The 15,067-nt window shown below is 42.3% G+C and overlaps 1 protein-coding gene across 9 annotated transcripts in view; it reads right to left on the reverse strand.

The window, feature by feature from the left end:
- The window catches only part of LOC100677638 (CTP synthase 1-like), a 45,221-nt gene that overhangs the window by 20,978 nt on the left and 9,176 nt on the right, over positions 1-15,067 (reverse strand). For 5 of the 9 annotated variants that reach the window (XR_010318999.1, XR_010318997.1, XR_010319002.1 and 2 more), the window contains 5 exons: positions 14,712-14,768; positions 12,161-12,253; positions 8,955-9,106; positions 3,138-3,271; positions 1,892-1,980 (listed from right to left, as the gene is read on the reverse strand). Coding sequence is in view for 3 of the 9 variants with exons in the window: in XM_064274601.1 (XP_064130671.1) it covers positions 12,245-12,253; positions 14,712-14,768 (66 nt within the window). In the remaining 6 variants the exon portion in view is untranslated. Of the gene's footprint in view, positions 1-1,891; positions 1,981-3,137; positions 3,272-8,954; positions 9,107-12,160; positions 12,254-14,711; positions 14,769-14,861; positions 15,058-15,067 lie in introns of all 9 variants that reach the window. The other 4 variants (XR_010319001.1, XR_010318998.1, XR_010319000.1 and 1 more) reach the window with 3 other exon arrangements.

The raw sequence follows: 15,067 nt of genomic DNA on the forward strand, positions 1-15,067 counted from the left end.
ACGATGAGATTCCATCTCACTCCAACAAGGCTGGCATTAATCCAAAAAACACAAAATAATAAATGTTGGAGAGGCTGCGGAGAGATTGGAACTCTTATACACTGCTGGTGGGAATGTAAAATGGTACAACCACTTTGGAAATCTATCTGGCGTTACCTTAAACAGTTAGAAATAGAACTACCATACAACCCAGAAATCCCACTCCTCTGAATATACCCTAGAGAAACAAGAGCCTTCACACAAACAGATATATGCACACCCATGTTTATTGCAGCTCTGTTTACAATAGCAAAAAGCTGGAAGCAACCAAGGTGTCCATCAATGGATGAATGGGTAAATAAATTGTGGTATATTCACACAATGGGATACTACACATCGATAAAGAACAGTGACGAATCTGTGAAACATTTCATAACATGGAGGAACCTGGAAGGCATTATGCTGAGCGAAATTAGAGGCAAAAGGACAAATATTGTATAAGACCACTATTATAAGATCTTGAGAAATAGAAAAAACGGAAAAGAACACATACTTTTGTGGTTACAAGGGCGGGAGGGAGGGAGGGAGAGGGTTTTTTATTGATTAATTAGTAGATAAGAACTGCTTTAGGTGAAGGGAAAGACAACACTCAATACATGGAAGGTCAGCTCAATTGGACTGGACCAAAAGCAAAGAAGTTGCCGGGATAAAATGAATGCTTCAAAGGTCAGCGGAGCAAGGGCAGGGGTTTGAGGACCATGGTTTAAGGGGACTTCTAAGTCAATTGGCAAAATAATTCTATTATGAAAACATTCTGCATCCCACTTTGAAATGTGGCATCTGGGGTCTTAAATGCTAACCAGCGGCCATCTAAGATGCATCAATTGGTCTCAACCCACCTGGAGCAAAGGAGAATGAAGAACACCAAGGTCACACGACAACTAAGAGCCCAACAGACAGAAAGGGCCACATGAACTAGAGACCTACATCATCCTGAGACCAGAAGAACTAGATGGTGCCCGGCCACAATCGATGACTGCCCTGACAGGGAACACAACAGAGAACCCCTGAGGGAGCAGGAGATCAGTGGGATGCAGACCCCAAATTCTCATAAAAATAACATACTCAATGGTCTGACTGAGACTAGAGAAATCCTGGCGGCCAGGGCCCCCAGACCTTCTGTTGGCACAGGACGGGAACCATCCCCGAAGACAAGTCATCAGACATGAAAGGAACTGGACGGTGGGTGGGAGAGAGATGCTGATGAAGAGTGAGCTAATTATATCAGGTGGACACTTGAGATTGTGTTGGCATCTCATGTCTGGAGGGGGGATGGGAGGATAGAGAGAGTGGGAAGCTGGCAAAATTGTCACGAAAGGAGAGACTGGAAGGGCTGACTCAATAGGGGGAGAGCAAGTGCGAGTACGGAGTAAGATGTATGTAAACTTATATGTGACAGACTGACTTGATTTGTAAACGTTCACTTGAAGCTCAACAAAAGTTAAAAAAAAAAAAAAATAGCTGCAGTGCCTCCATGACATTCAACTGCTTAGGAAAATAGAAATTATTCCTAGTTTTTCACTATTATAAGTAATAGCTGCCAAAAGCAATATATTTTTTAGAGTCTACTGATGGGCACTCATCGAATATTGTAGATAAAAATCTTTAAATAAGTCTCATCAATGAACACATGTAGCAAAGTAGACCAATACAATGAGGACAAGTGTTCTTCAGGCTCAACTATATTGGTAAGTTGTATTTTTCTAAGGCTTAAATCATATAATATATAGTCCTTTCAGTAGTTAAAAAAATTTAAACAAGTAGATGACTTACTACTAGGACACAAAAGCATAGTACTTTGTACTTTAAAAAAATAAAACCCAGGATGCCAGAGGTAGAGAACACGACTTACTGAGCACTGCAGAGCTTCTGCCACGCTTCATAGTACCAGATGGGATCTTCTTGTAAGGTGCTCGGTTCCAGGTCTGTAGAATCTATGTACTGGGGGTTGTTCAGACAGGGGAGGGAGAAGCCAGCTCATGACTCCAGAGCCACGTTCTTTCATAATTTGAACACAATATTATCACTACTCCATCTTTCTTAGTTTTAAAAAAATAATTTCAATGTTTTAATTTAATTATAACTTTGAGATAAATCTGGAAATCTTTCTTATATTTTAAAATACAAGAGTTTCCTTCAACATCACCCAGCTCCCAAGCCCAGCTCTCCATTTGCGCACACTTGAGTCTGCTTAGGATCCTGTCTCTGCTAAGTCACTGGAATAGGCTCTCAAGTGTTCTCTATCCAAGGGGCACTCTCTGCACTTCATCTTCCACCTAGACTTTAATTTTTTCCAACTTTACTGAAGTATAATTTTACATACAATAAAATGTAAGAATTTTAAGTGGACACTTCTATGACTTTTGTCAATTGTATACACACACCCTAGTCATCCACAGATGGAAGGTATTATCACTATTTCTTTTTGAAGATGAGGTACAAAGAGGCTGAAGTAACCTGCCAGGGTCACAGAGCTCAAGTGGTAGAGCCAGAATTTGGGCCACCTGGCTCCAGGGCCCACGCTCTGAACCTCGACCCTATACTGCCTCATGTAGAGGCAGGCAGGGCCACTGCCCTCACATTCCATAGCTCGGCTGCTGCCTACCACTTTATAGACAGAACATAAGTACTATTAACTACTACTGACCGACTATTGCCCATGTTCTAGGCACCAGTTTATGAGATGGGTATTATTACCCCCACCTTACAGATGAGGAAAATGGTACCAGCCACAGGTTAAGAAAGGAAGTCAAAAGACTCAGTGCTTCAAAGGCATGGCCTCAGAGTCATGAGGCATCTAAAGTGGTTTCTAGCCAGTGCCTTCAACTGTACAACATGCCTCTGGCCCATTTCCACAGGCAATTTCACTTGGTCCCTGATATTCAGATCCAAGCATTCACTCTCAGTGTCTACTCTGACCACATCTCCCCTTCATTCTTTCCTGAAAACTCCCCACTGCTCTTTCAAACCCAGGAGCGAACCACAAATCTTTTCATCCCAAAGGAAAAATTCTGAGCTCCAAAAGTATGAAGCAGATATGCACGCAGCATCTGCCTCCCTGTTCACCCATCGGCTATACTCACGCCATCCCTCCTTACCTTGAGTTCCAATTTGCGGTTGATGGCCAGTGCAGAGTGCTCCAGAGCTTTAGTGACAGAGGCGTATGAGTCAAAGAGCTTGGTGTATTTGCCCACGAGGGCAATAGAGCAGGTCTCCAGTAAGTAGTCATATCCTACCAAACAGAGGTCAACAAACACTCATTTACTTAGACTGTACATAACCCCGTGAGATCACACTTGCTTTTTAAAGAGAAAAAAGACATGTTGGGAAGAATAGGAGCAGATATTAACTGAGTTCTATGCACAGACCAGTAAAGAGAAGACAATTTTCAAATCAACGTGGCAGGCTTTTTAAATAAAGTAGATTTCAGAAGCTGTTATCAAGAGACTATTTCAAAACCTCATACAAATTGGTTATAAAAAATTAAAATCTCAAAGCGTAAAAAAATTAATAGACATAACAGACAATTCACAAGAGGTCATGTGATTAGTAAACCAATATAAAGAAAATTATTTAATCCAGCTAGTAAATCAAAAGAAATCCACATTAAAAGAAAATATATCTTATAACCCTTAAACCAACCAAAAATCTCAAAAAATAATGACACCTAAATGTTGACATGTGTAGACAGAAACTGTTACCCTAACCAAAAAACCAATAACCAAACCCACTGCCGTCAAGTCGATTCCAAATTATAGCGACCCTACAGGACAGAGTAGAACTGCAAACAGAGTTTGCAAGGAGCGCCTGGTGGATTTGAACTGTCGGCCTTTTTTTTGGTTAGCAGCCATAGTACTTAACCACTGCACCACCAGGGTTTCCGTTACACTGACCAGTTATTTTTAAAAAGAAATTGAGTACCATATATTAAGAGCCATAGGAACCCGTATGTCTTTCAGTTCAGGGATTCTACATGTATGAATTTATCCAAATGGTATGAAACAGTCCGGGGGGAAGGAAAGAATAACAACTATATAAATAAATGTTTACAGTACCAAAACATCTGACAGTAAGTCATCTCAAATTCTTTACAGAAAAAGGTACAATATGAAGAAAAATTAACAGAAAATAAAATCTGAAAAACTGTCAACAACCTAAGTGCCTATGAAAGAAGGGAATAGTTAAATAAATTATGGGGCAGTCACATAATAGAATGTTCTATACTCATTAAAAATTATAATTATACTTCTGAACTCATTCTACGAAGCCGGCATAACCCTGACACCAAAACCAGGCAAAGACACCACAAGAAAAGAAAATTTCAGACCAATATTTTTCATGAATATAGATGCAAAAATTCTGAACAAAATTCTAGCCAATAGAATTCAGCATCATATTTAAAAATTAACACACCTCAACCAAGTGGGATTTACACAAGGTATACAAGGATGGTTCAACATTAGAAAATCAATCAACATAATCTATCACATATATAAAAGAAAGAATCACATGATCATCTTAATCAATGCAGAAAAGGCATTCGACAAAGTCCAACACCCATTCCTGATAAAAATTCTCAATAAAATAGGTATAGAAGGGACACCCTTCAATATAATAACGGGCATCTACACAAAACCAACAGCCAACATCATTCTTAATGTAGAGAGGCTGAAATCACTCTCTTTGAGAACAGGTATGAGACAAGGATACCGTTTATCACCACTCCTATTTAACCTTGTGCTGGAAGTCCTAGCTAGAGCAATAAGGCAAGAAAAAGAAATAAAGGGCATCCAAACTGGTCCCTATTTGCAGATGATATGATACTATACACAGAAAACCCAAAAGACTCCACGAGAAAACTACTGGCATTAATAGAAAGATTCAGCAGAGGAGCAGGATACAAGAAAAACATACAGAAATCAGTTGAATTCCTATACACCAATAAAGAGAACTACAAAAAGGAAATCAGGAAATCAATACCATTTATGATAGCTCCTAAAAAAATAAAATATTTAGGAATAAATCCAAACAGGGATGTGAAAGACCTATACAAAGAAAACTACAAAACACTACTGCAAGAGACCAAAAGAGACCTACATGAATGGAAAAACAAATCATGCTCAGGGATAGGCAGGCTCAATATTGTGAAAATGTCAATTCAACCAAATGCAATCCTGGTCCAAATACCAACAGCATACTTTAAAGAGATGGAAAAACTAATCATTAACTTTATATGGAGAAGAAAAAGGCCCTGGAAAAATAAAGCACTTCTGAAGAAGAAGAATAAAGAAGGAAGACTCGCACTACTTGACCTCAGAACCTACTATACAGCTACGATAGTCAAAACAGCCTGGTACCAGTATGATGACACATTGACCAATGGAACAAACTGAGAACCCAGATGTAAATCCATCCACCTGTGGTCACCTGATCTTCGACGAAGGCCCAAAGTCTATCAAATGGAGGAAAGACAGTCTTTTTAACAAACGGTACTGGCAAAATTGGATGTCCATCTGCAAAAAAAAAGAAATGGGACCCATACCTCACATGATACACAAAAACTAGTTCAAAGCGGATCAAAGACTTAAATATAAACCCAAAACTATAAAGGTCACAGAAGAATAGATCACTGCTAGAGGCCCTAACACATAACACATAGCACTAGCAGGATACAAACCATAACTAACAGTACACAAACAGCAGGAGACAAGCTAGGTAACTTCGGTCTTCTAAAAATTAACTTACGCTCATCAAAAGACTTCACCAGAAAAGTAAAAAGAGAACCTACAGACTGGGAAAAAAATTTTTTGGTTATGTCAAATCCAACAAAGGCCTAATCTCTAAAATCTACAGGAAAATCCAACACCTCTACAACAAAAAGACAAATAATTCCAATTAAAAAATGAGTAAAGGATATTGTTACCGCAATTTTGCGAGTTAGAGTCGCCTGCCACAAATAGCCAATTCTTGAGACGGGGTGAGGTGGGTAGCAAGAGCTTTATTAGATATACCTGTATACAGAGACAGAGGGGAATGATCTCCTAAAGTCGTCCACCTCACCAGACTACTGATGGGTTCGGGTTTTTAAGGGAAAAGGGGCCATAAGTTTTAGGGACTTGTGGAATGTGTGCTCTCTTTCTTCTGTTTAGTTTTGGTGGTTGTATCTCAAACATGTTGATCTTGTCCTGCCATTATCCCATCAGCTCAGGGGGTAGCTGGCACCACCCTTCCTCTTATTTGAAGGGCTTAGATCAATATCACTTGTTTTCCACAGTCTTAGAGGAAACATTGGTTAACACTTAACCATTTGGGGAGCTAACATCAGGATCTTACTTGGAGGCAGGGATGGGCTAGGGGAGGGAAAGGAGAGAAAGAAGAAGGAAAAAAAAATTGGCTCAGGTACTGTTCAAGATATGGCTGAGCAGCCTGTTTCAATATAAACAGATATTTCACCAAAGAAGACATTCAAACGACTAACAGATACAGGAGGAAATGCTCATGATCACTAGCCATCAGAGAAATGCAAATTACAGCCACAATGACATACTATCTCACCCCGACATTACTGGCACAAAAAAGAAAAAAAAATAAAATGTTGGAGAGGCTGCGAGAAGACTGGAACTCTTATGCACTGCTGGTGGGAATGCAAAATGGTACAATCATTTGGGAAAACGATATGGCGCTTCCTTAAAAAGCTAGAAACAGAAATACCATATGATCCAGCAATCCCACCCCTAGGAATATATCCTAGAGAAATAACAGCCATCACAATAGACATATGCACAAATATGTTCATCGCAACATTGTTCACAATAGTGAAAAGATGGAAACAACCTAAGTGCCCATCAATAGATGAATGGATAAACACACATTGGAATACTATACAACAATGACAAATCTGCAAAGCATCTCACAGTGTGGGTGAATCTGGACGGCATTATGCTGAGTGAAAGAAGTCAATCACAAAAGGACAAATATTGTATGAGACCACTACTATAGATGTTCACAAAAAGGTTCGCACACAAAAAGAAAGACTCTTTGATGGTTATGAGGCAGGGGAGGGAAGGGGTGGAGGGGTAAAACACTTTAATAGACAATAGATAAGTAGTAACTTTGCGGAAGGGTAAGAGAGTATACAATGCTGGGGAAGCCAGCACAACTTGTCCAAGGCAAGGTCATGGTCATGGAAGCTCCATAGACACATTCAAACTCCCCGAGGGACCAAATTACTGGGTTGAGGGCTCTGGGGACCATGGTCTCGGTGAATATCTAGCTCAACTGGCATAACATAGTGTATAAGGAAAATGTTCTATACTCTACTTTGGTGAGTAGCAGCTAGCGTCTTAAAAGCTTGTGAGCAACTATCTAAGATACTCCACTGGTCTCGCCCTGTCGGGAGCAAGGGATAAATAAAAAAAGCAAAAACACAAGGGAAAGATTAGTCCAAAGGCCTAATGGACCACAACTACCAAAGCCTCCACCAGACTAAGTCCAGCACAGCTAGACGGTGCCTGGCTACCACCACCAACTGCTCAGACGGGGCCACAATAGAGGGTCCCAGACAGAGCTGGAGAAAAATGTAGAATAAAACTCTCACTCACAAAAAAAAGACCAGACTTACCAGTCTGACAGAGACTGGGGAAACCTTGAGAGTATGGCCCCAGGACACCCTTCTAGCTTAGTACTGAAGTCACTCCTGAGGTTCACCCTTCAGCCAAAGATTAGAGAGGCCCTTAAAACAAAACGAGTCTAAATGGGCACACCAGCCCAGGGGCAAGGACAAGAAGGCAGGAAGAGACAGCAAAGCCAGTAATGGGTAACTCAAGGACGAGAAGGGGAAAGTATTGACATGTCATGGGGTTGGCAAACAATGTCACAAAACAACTTATGTATTAATTGTTTAATGAGAGACTAGTCTGCTCTGTAAGCCTTCATCTAAAGTACAATTTTAAAAAATCATACAGTATAAATAGTAACAGATGAAAACGGTTGAAATGCTTTATGAAGATCACAAAACTGTGCCATTTTTGTAGCTACACAAAGACACACCTGTAAATGGACAAAGACTGAACAGGAACGGTTAGAGCAATGGAAGGAGTGCTTCTTCCCCAAATGCTAAAACCAGGCACACCCACTGCTCTGAAATACCCTGTGATAGGCGTGGATGATTAGGCAATGTGAGACATCACAGAGCTTTAAGAAGAGGAAAGTGGATTGGGACAGTCCTTGAGGTAATGAGTTTTGGCAGCAATAATAAAAGAAGGGCGTCACTGGGGATGCAAATGGTGAACACACTCGCTGCTAACTGAAAGGCAGGTGGTTCAAATCCACCCAGAAGAAAGCCCTGGCAATCAATTTCTGAACAAAATAAAAAATCACCCATGGAAAATCCTATGGAACACAGTTCTACCCTGACACACAAGGAACCACCATGAGTTGGAAACGACTCAACGGTAACTATTTTTTTTTTTTTAGTAAGAGATGACTCCACCCTTGCTGATCCCTTCTGGTGTGGGTGAGCAGCATGTTCCCAAACACAGAGTGCTCCAGCCATAGTCAGCCCAGAAAACAGAGCCTAGTCTGGGGGCTTCGGGGCTGTGCGCCAGCCCACTGCACTGGGATGCCTGTTTGAATTGATTTTCTAGCTGATGAGAGACAAGTGTCATAGAAAGTAATCTGGACTTGCTGTCTGAGACCTGGGACCCGGCCCCAGCTCTATCAGGACTCCCTTATCCAGGAAGCGAGTTCCTGACAGCTAAGAGGCCTTCTTAACAACCGTGACATCTCTGCCCATTAAAACCTTTTCCAACACTCGACAGCAGAAATGCTAAAGTGCAGCAGCGAGAGCTGAATTCCCTGAGGCCTTACAAACAAGAGAAATGAGGCTCATCCCCCAGCTCCTCACTGAGGCATACCTGTCTGCCATCACCTTCCTCTTCCTCAGCATTTTTGTTGGCTGCCTCTCAATAAGGAGATTGAGTCGTCTAAGAAAATAATCTACAACCCCTTGCTCTTCTAATAACAAGGGGACTCGGTAGGTGCATGAGACATCCTGGACACAGGTGACCTATTTAAAAAAAGAAAAAAAGGTTAGCCTCCTACTGGCTGTATGTCTTCTGCAAAACATCTGTTGTCAATTTGAAAAGAAAAAAGAGACCAATTTCTTGAAAAATGTAAATGAAATCAATTAAAAAAGGATAGAGTAGAAAATTAGTGGTTACTCTATTATGAATAAGGATTAAAAAAAAAAAAAAAACTTTCTAAAAACTCACAAACCAAACCACAAAAGTAAAAAAAAAAAAACCATACCCAAACAGGATCCGTCCCAAGAATGCATTAACAGAGGACTAGTGGTTCTCAGACCCAGCTGCTCATTAGATCACTTGGGGAGCTTCTAAAAATCCAGAAGCCCACCCTGTCTGCCAGGCTGCTTCACTCAGAATCCTGCGGGGAGGCAGCCCCACACCCCAGGCCACTTCACTCAGAATCCTGGGGGGAGGCAGTCCTGCACCCCAGGCCGCTTCACTCAGAATCCTGGGTGGAGGCAGCCCTGCACCCCAGGTCCTTCACTCAGAATCCTGGGGGGGAGGCAGCCCTGCACCCCAGGTCCTTCACTCAGAATCCTGGGGGAGGAGGCAGCCCTGCACCCCAGGCCGCTTCACTCAGGATCCTGGGAGGAGGCAGCCCTGCACCCCAGGCCACTTCACTCAGAATCCTGGGGGGGAGGCAGCCCTGCACCCCAGGTCCTTCACTCAGAATCCTGGGCGGGGAGGCAGCCCCACACCCCAGGCCACTTCACTCAGGATCCTGGGAGGAGGCAGCCCCGCACCCCAGGCCGCTTCACTCAGAATCCTGGGTGGAGGCAGCCCTGCACCCCAGGTCCTTCACTCAAAATCCTGGGGGGCAGGCAGCCCTGCACCCCAGGCCGCTTCACTCAGGATCCTGGGAGGAGGCAACACCAGCATGTGTTAAAGCTTCCCGAGTGATTCCGCTGTGCACCCAAGTTGAGACCCACCTGTTACAGAATGAACCATGTCCCCCAAAATTACATGTGGGAAATACTCATATGCCATGCATGTAATCCCATTTGGAATAGGGATTTCTTTACGGTAACCAGGCCGCGTCAGTGCAGGGTGTATCTCAAGCCCATCCCTTTCTGAGGTACAAAAGAGCAGATCAGGCCCAGAAGCACACAAGCGCTAATGCAGAAGGACCGATGCCATGTGGAGACCACCAAGGAACCGAGGAAGAAAGGCTGAAGGAGACGAGGATTTCCCCTCAGAGCAGACAGAGCCTATACCTAGAGCCAGCACCCTGAAGTCAGACTTCTAGCCTCCTAAGTTGTGAGAACATAAATTTCTATGCATTAAAGCCACCCATCCATGCGTTTCTGTCGTAGCAGCACTAACAAACTAACGAACGACCACATAGGACATTTAACAGTGTAATTCAAGTATCCAAAAACTTCATCTCAAGATTCCTTGACCGTAACTTTCCTTTCACTCTCCTATTAAATCTGACTAACGCCACCATCTCAACTTATCACCCCCTAGAATTTCCATAGTATGCACCCTGCCTGGATCTATCACAGGTCCCAACATTTTGGATTTCCTGAACCACAGGTTCCCTCCATGAGCACAGCTAATGGAAAGACTAACACACGTCTGACAGCCTACAACGCCCTCCACAACTGGCACCGGCTACACAAGGTTGACGAGCGGGTCTTTGCCCTGAAGAAGCTCACAGTCTACTAGGGGAGGCACACACAGACACACACAGACATCCGGGGGCTGTAAGATAAGCTTGATCTCTGGGTGGAACAAATGGTTAAGTGTTCAGCTATTAATGAAAAAGGTGACAGTTTGAGTCCACAGAGAGGTGCCTTGGAAGAATGGCCCGGTGATCTACTCCTGAAAAATATGCCAGTGAAAACGCTGTGGAGCACAGTTCTACACTGACACGCATGGGTTGCCATGAGTTGGAATCAACTTGACTGGTACTCGTATTGGTACGACAAGCTCACTACCAGCAGGTATGAGACACACAGGTAGCCTTGAGAAGGAAGTGCTTAACTGTGCGTGAGGTTTGAGGTTGAGGAGGTTTGGCGAGTAAAGCTTTGCTGAAAATACCATGTCCTATTTACGCCCTGAAGGATGACAATGAAGAAGAAATTGTTACACCAACAGGGAGAGAGAGCACTGATTTCTCACAGAAATTAGCAAGCGCAAAAGCCCAGCACTAGAAAGAGTGTGGGGCGTTAAGGGACCCGAAAGACATTCATCATGGCGGAAGCATAAAGTACAAGCAGCAGGGAGAAAGGAGGCAGGACAGATAAAGGTAGGACCGGGGAACCAGGAGAGATGAGAAAACGATGAGTCATAGAGCCCAGGGGTATCAGTTCTTCTAGGAACTGTCTACTGACTCAAACTACAAAACAACTGGTTACGTGACTCTAGGACAATGAGAACCAAAAAAGATTTACATGGAGATTGAATTGGTAATTACTTCTTCAGGTTCAACTTGGCAGAACATTGCTATATTGTCTTTCACTGATGTCTCAACATGATCTGAGCACCCGCACACAACCTAGCAGTAACGCAAACAAGTCAGGTTAGGTAGAAAGAAGGGGTGTCAAAGTTGAGTTTTATTCCTGAATGAAATCAAAGCAGACATCACATTGCTAGGATGGATTAAAATGTTAACAATGAGCACAATACAAGGAAGCTATGAAAATACATTAACTATTTTCAAAACTTAAATTCCTAAGCCCCAAATCCCAAGAGAATGACAGCATAAATGGCAGGACATTAAACAGACAAATTAACGAACCACACAAGCTAACTGGGGTTTTCCTCCTTCGTTGCTGTTCTTGCGTAGGAAGGAAAAGGAGAAATGAAGGAATGAGAGCAGAGAGAAGGCATGGAGAGCCCAAGGCCTCACACACGCCAGGTACGGAAATCCTGTAAAGTAAGAGCCCAGTTCAGAGCACTGTGCCTATTTTCCCTGCCATCAATTAAAATCAAAAGCAGGCCAAGAAAACAAAGGTCCTATCTGTCATGGAGAAGAGATCTGAATTAGACATATAAGATCACACGGAAACCAGGTAGTCAGGAAATCTTACCAGATCTGGGGAAAGCCCAAGCCCTCTAAGCGTCTGAACACTATCTCAAGTGGGTTTACTCTTCTCTTGAACTTGTTCACTTGTTCAACTTGGCTATTTTACGAAAGAAAAAATAAGTTAATTTCTGTACAATAAAGAGTTTTCAAGTATGACTTTCCCCTGAACACCCTTTTACTAGGGAAATAGTAGAATTTGTAGAATTTTAATTTTTGTCAAAGTGACACAGGCACATATTTTAGAGTCAAATAGTTCTACAAGGTCTTTCTTAAAGAACAGTGGTACCTAGTCCTCATCCACCCCTTCCCATTCTCCAAGCCCAGAGGCAACCACTCTGCAACTCTTCTAACTGATCCTTCTGGCACGCTTTATTGCTACGTCTTGACATTTAGTCTCAGATATTTTCTGATTTCCCTGGTGGACGACAACCCCACCCTCTCTCCTTCCCCTGTCCCCACTACACGTACACCCTTCCTGCCTGCAGCCCCATCCCAGGATTTTAGTTAGATCCCTCTGCAGGGTTCACATATTTTTGAGTATTTAAATTGCTATTCAGTTAAACCTTGTCCCACACTTTTCCTTTCTGGTCTAATTTTTTTTTTAATAATTTTTATTGTGCTTTAAGTGAAAGTTTACAAATCAACTCAGTCTCTCACACAAAAACCCATATACACCTTGCTATACACTCCCAATTATGTGGTCTAACTTTTTGTTTTTCTTGACATCGATAAACTTTTTGTTTTTGTCACTGAGTTTTTTTTTTTAATTGTGTTTTCAACAAAAGTTTACAGCATAAATTTGTCATTCAAAAATTTTATATCCAAATTGTTCGGCGACATGGTTGCAATCCCCACAATATGTCAGCACCCTCCCCCTTTCCCTTTCCACCCTGGGTTCTCAGTGTCCATTCATACAGTTCTCCTGTCCCTTCCTCCCTTCTCAGCTCTGCTTTTGGGCAGGTGTTGCCCATTTGGTCTCATATACTTGATTGAACCAAGGAGCACGTTCCTCATGCGTGTCACTATGTATTTTATAGGCCTGTTTAATCTTTGGCAGAAAGGGCTTTGGGAGTGGCTTCAGTTCTGAGTTAGCAGGGTGTCCAGGGGCCACAGTCTGGGTGGAACAGTTTTCCATGTACTATCTTTAGTCTCCTTTCACACTTTAATTGATAGATTTGCTGGGTATAAAATTCTAGGTTAGAAATTCTTTTCCCTTACTATTTTTAAAGAAATAGCTTCACCATCTTTTAGCTGTCAGTGTTGAAAAGTCTAAAGATATTCTGATTGTCTCTTTTCAGAAAACTTTACTTTTCTCTTTAGAGGCTTGTAGAATTTCTGCCCCATCATTCTCAAAGTTCATGATGACGTGCCTTGGTGTGCACGTGTGTACATGTCACTTTTCATGAAATAAGCTGGGAATTCAGTGGGCCTTTTTACTCTAGAAGCTCATCTCTGAATTATTTTGATCAAAGGTCTGAAAACGTTTGCTATAATGGGCCAGATGGCAAATATTTTAGGCTTTGTGGCCCACAGAGTCTCTGTCACAACTCAGCTGTTGCAGTGCAAAAGCAGCCACAGACAATATGGAAATAGGTATGGCCCTATTTTGATGAAATGTTATTTTAAAAACAGGTGGCAGCCTGACTCCTAGTTCAAATTACCACTTCTCTGTTTCTATTTTCTGAACTCCTATTATCTGGATGTTAGAATCCCGGACTGGTTATCTAATTTTCTTACCTTTTCTCTTCTACTTCTGTCTCTACTTTCTGGTGTATTTCTTCAGCTTTCTTTAAGTTTTTCATTTCTGGTATCCAATTTTTAATATCCAAGAGTTATTTGTTATTCTCTGAGTTCCCCTACAGCATCCAGGTCCTGTTTAATAGACACTGTTTCTCTCCTCTGAATCCTCTGAGGACATTACTGACAGGTGTTTTTTTTCTAAGTTTCTTGCTCCCTGCAGAGCCTCAGTTTCCTTTAAGGTTCCCTTTATTTGGTTGTTTTGGTCTCTTGCATGTTAGATGCTTTCTCCAAATGCCTGGGGACCGCTGGATGCCAACAGCACTAAATTGCACTTAATCCTCATGATCTGAGTTCAGTACTACTGCCCTCAACTGTCCCTAGAGTGAGCCCATCCAGAAACCCTCTCTATAGAAAAACCCCACAGTCCTCTGCCAAGGTGGGAGAGGGCCTGATGCCAGGCCGCACGTATTAGAGATGTGGGGGTTAATTGCATCTGAAACAGCAGTTATGAGTCCTAGCCCCACTTCTCCCCACCCACTCCACTCCCACTTACAGAAGTGCTTGGTGCTGCCAATTCCTAAGCCTTACAGGGGTTCTAGAGGGCAAACAGGGTTACTTCTCTGCTTTCCAGGATTCACCTCTCCCAGGTCTGCTAGGTCAGTTTCTACTTGCCCATCTGCTTTTCAGCTTCCTAATTTCATTACTATCGACTCCTCTCATGTTCTATATATCTTTGCAAATTTTTATCTTAAAAAAAAAATCCCTCCATTTTAGTTACAATGAGGTTCTGTCATGTAGTAAAAACAAACACATACCTTCAATCCGCTTTCTCTTAACTGCAACTTCTCCTTTCCAAATGTTTCCATCTGATCCTTTCAAAAAATATAATTTTTAATTCACACAAAAAGTTCTTTCTTCCCTGCTTCCTGTACCTCAAGCACTTAAAAATATCAGAAAAGCCATACTTAATGGTCTGACTGAGATCAGAGGAATCCCAGTGGTCATGGTCCCCAAACCTTCTGTTGGCCCAGGACAGGAACCATTCCCGAAGACAACTCATCAGACATGAAAGGGACTGGACAGTGGGTAGGAGAGAGATGCTGGTGAAGAGTGAGCTATTTATATCAGGTGGACACTTGAGACTGTGTTGGCATCTCCTGTCTGGAGGGGG

This window comes from Loxodonta africana, chromosome 22 (assembly GCF_030014295.1).
Source record: "Loxodonta africana isolate mLoxAfr1 chromosome 22, mLoxAfr1.hap2, whole genome shotgun sequence".
NCBI classification, from domain to species: Eukaryota; Metazoa; Chordata; class Mammalia; order Proboscidea; family Elephantidae; genus Loxodonta; species Loxodonta africana.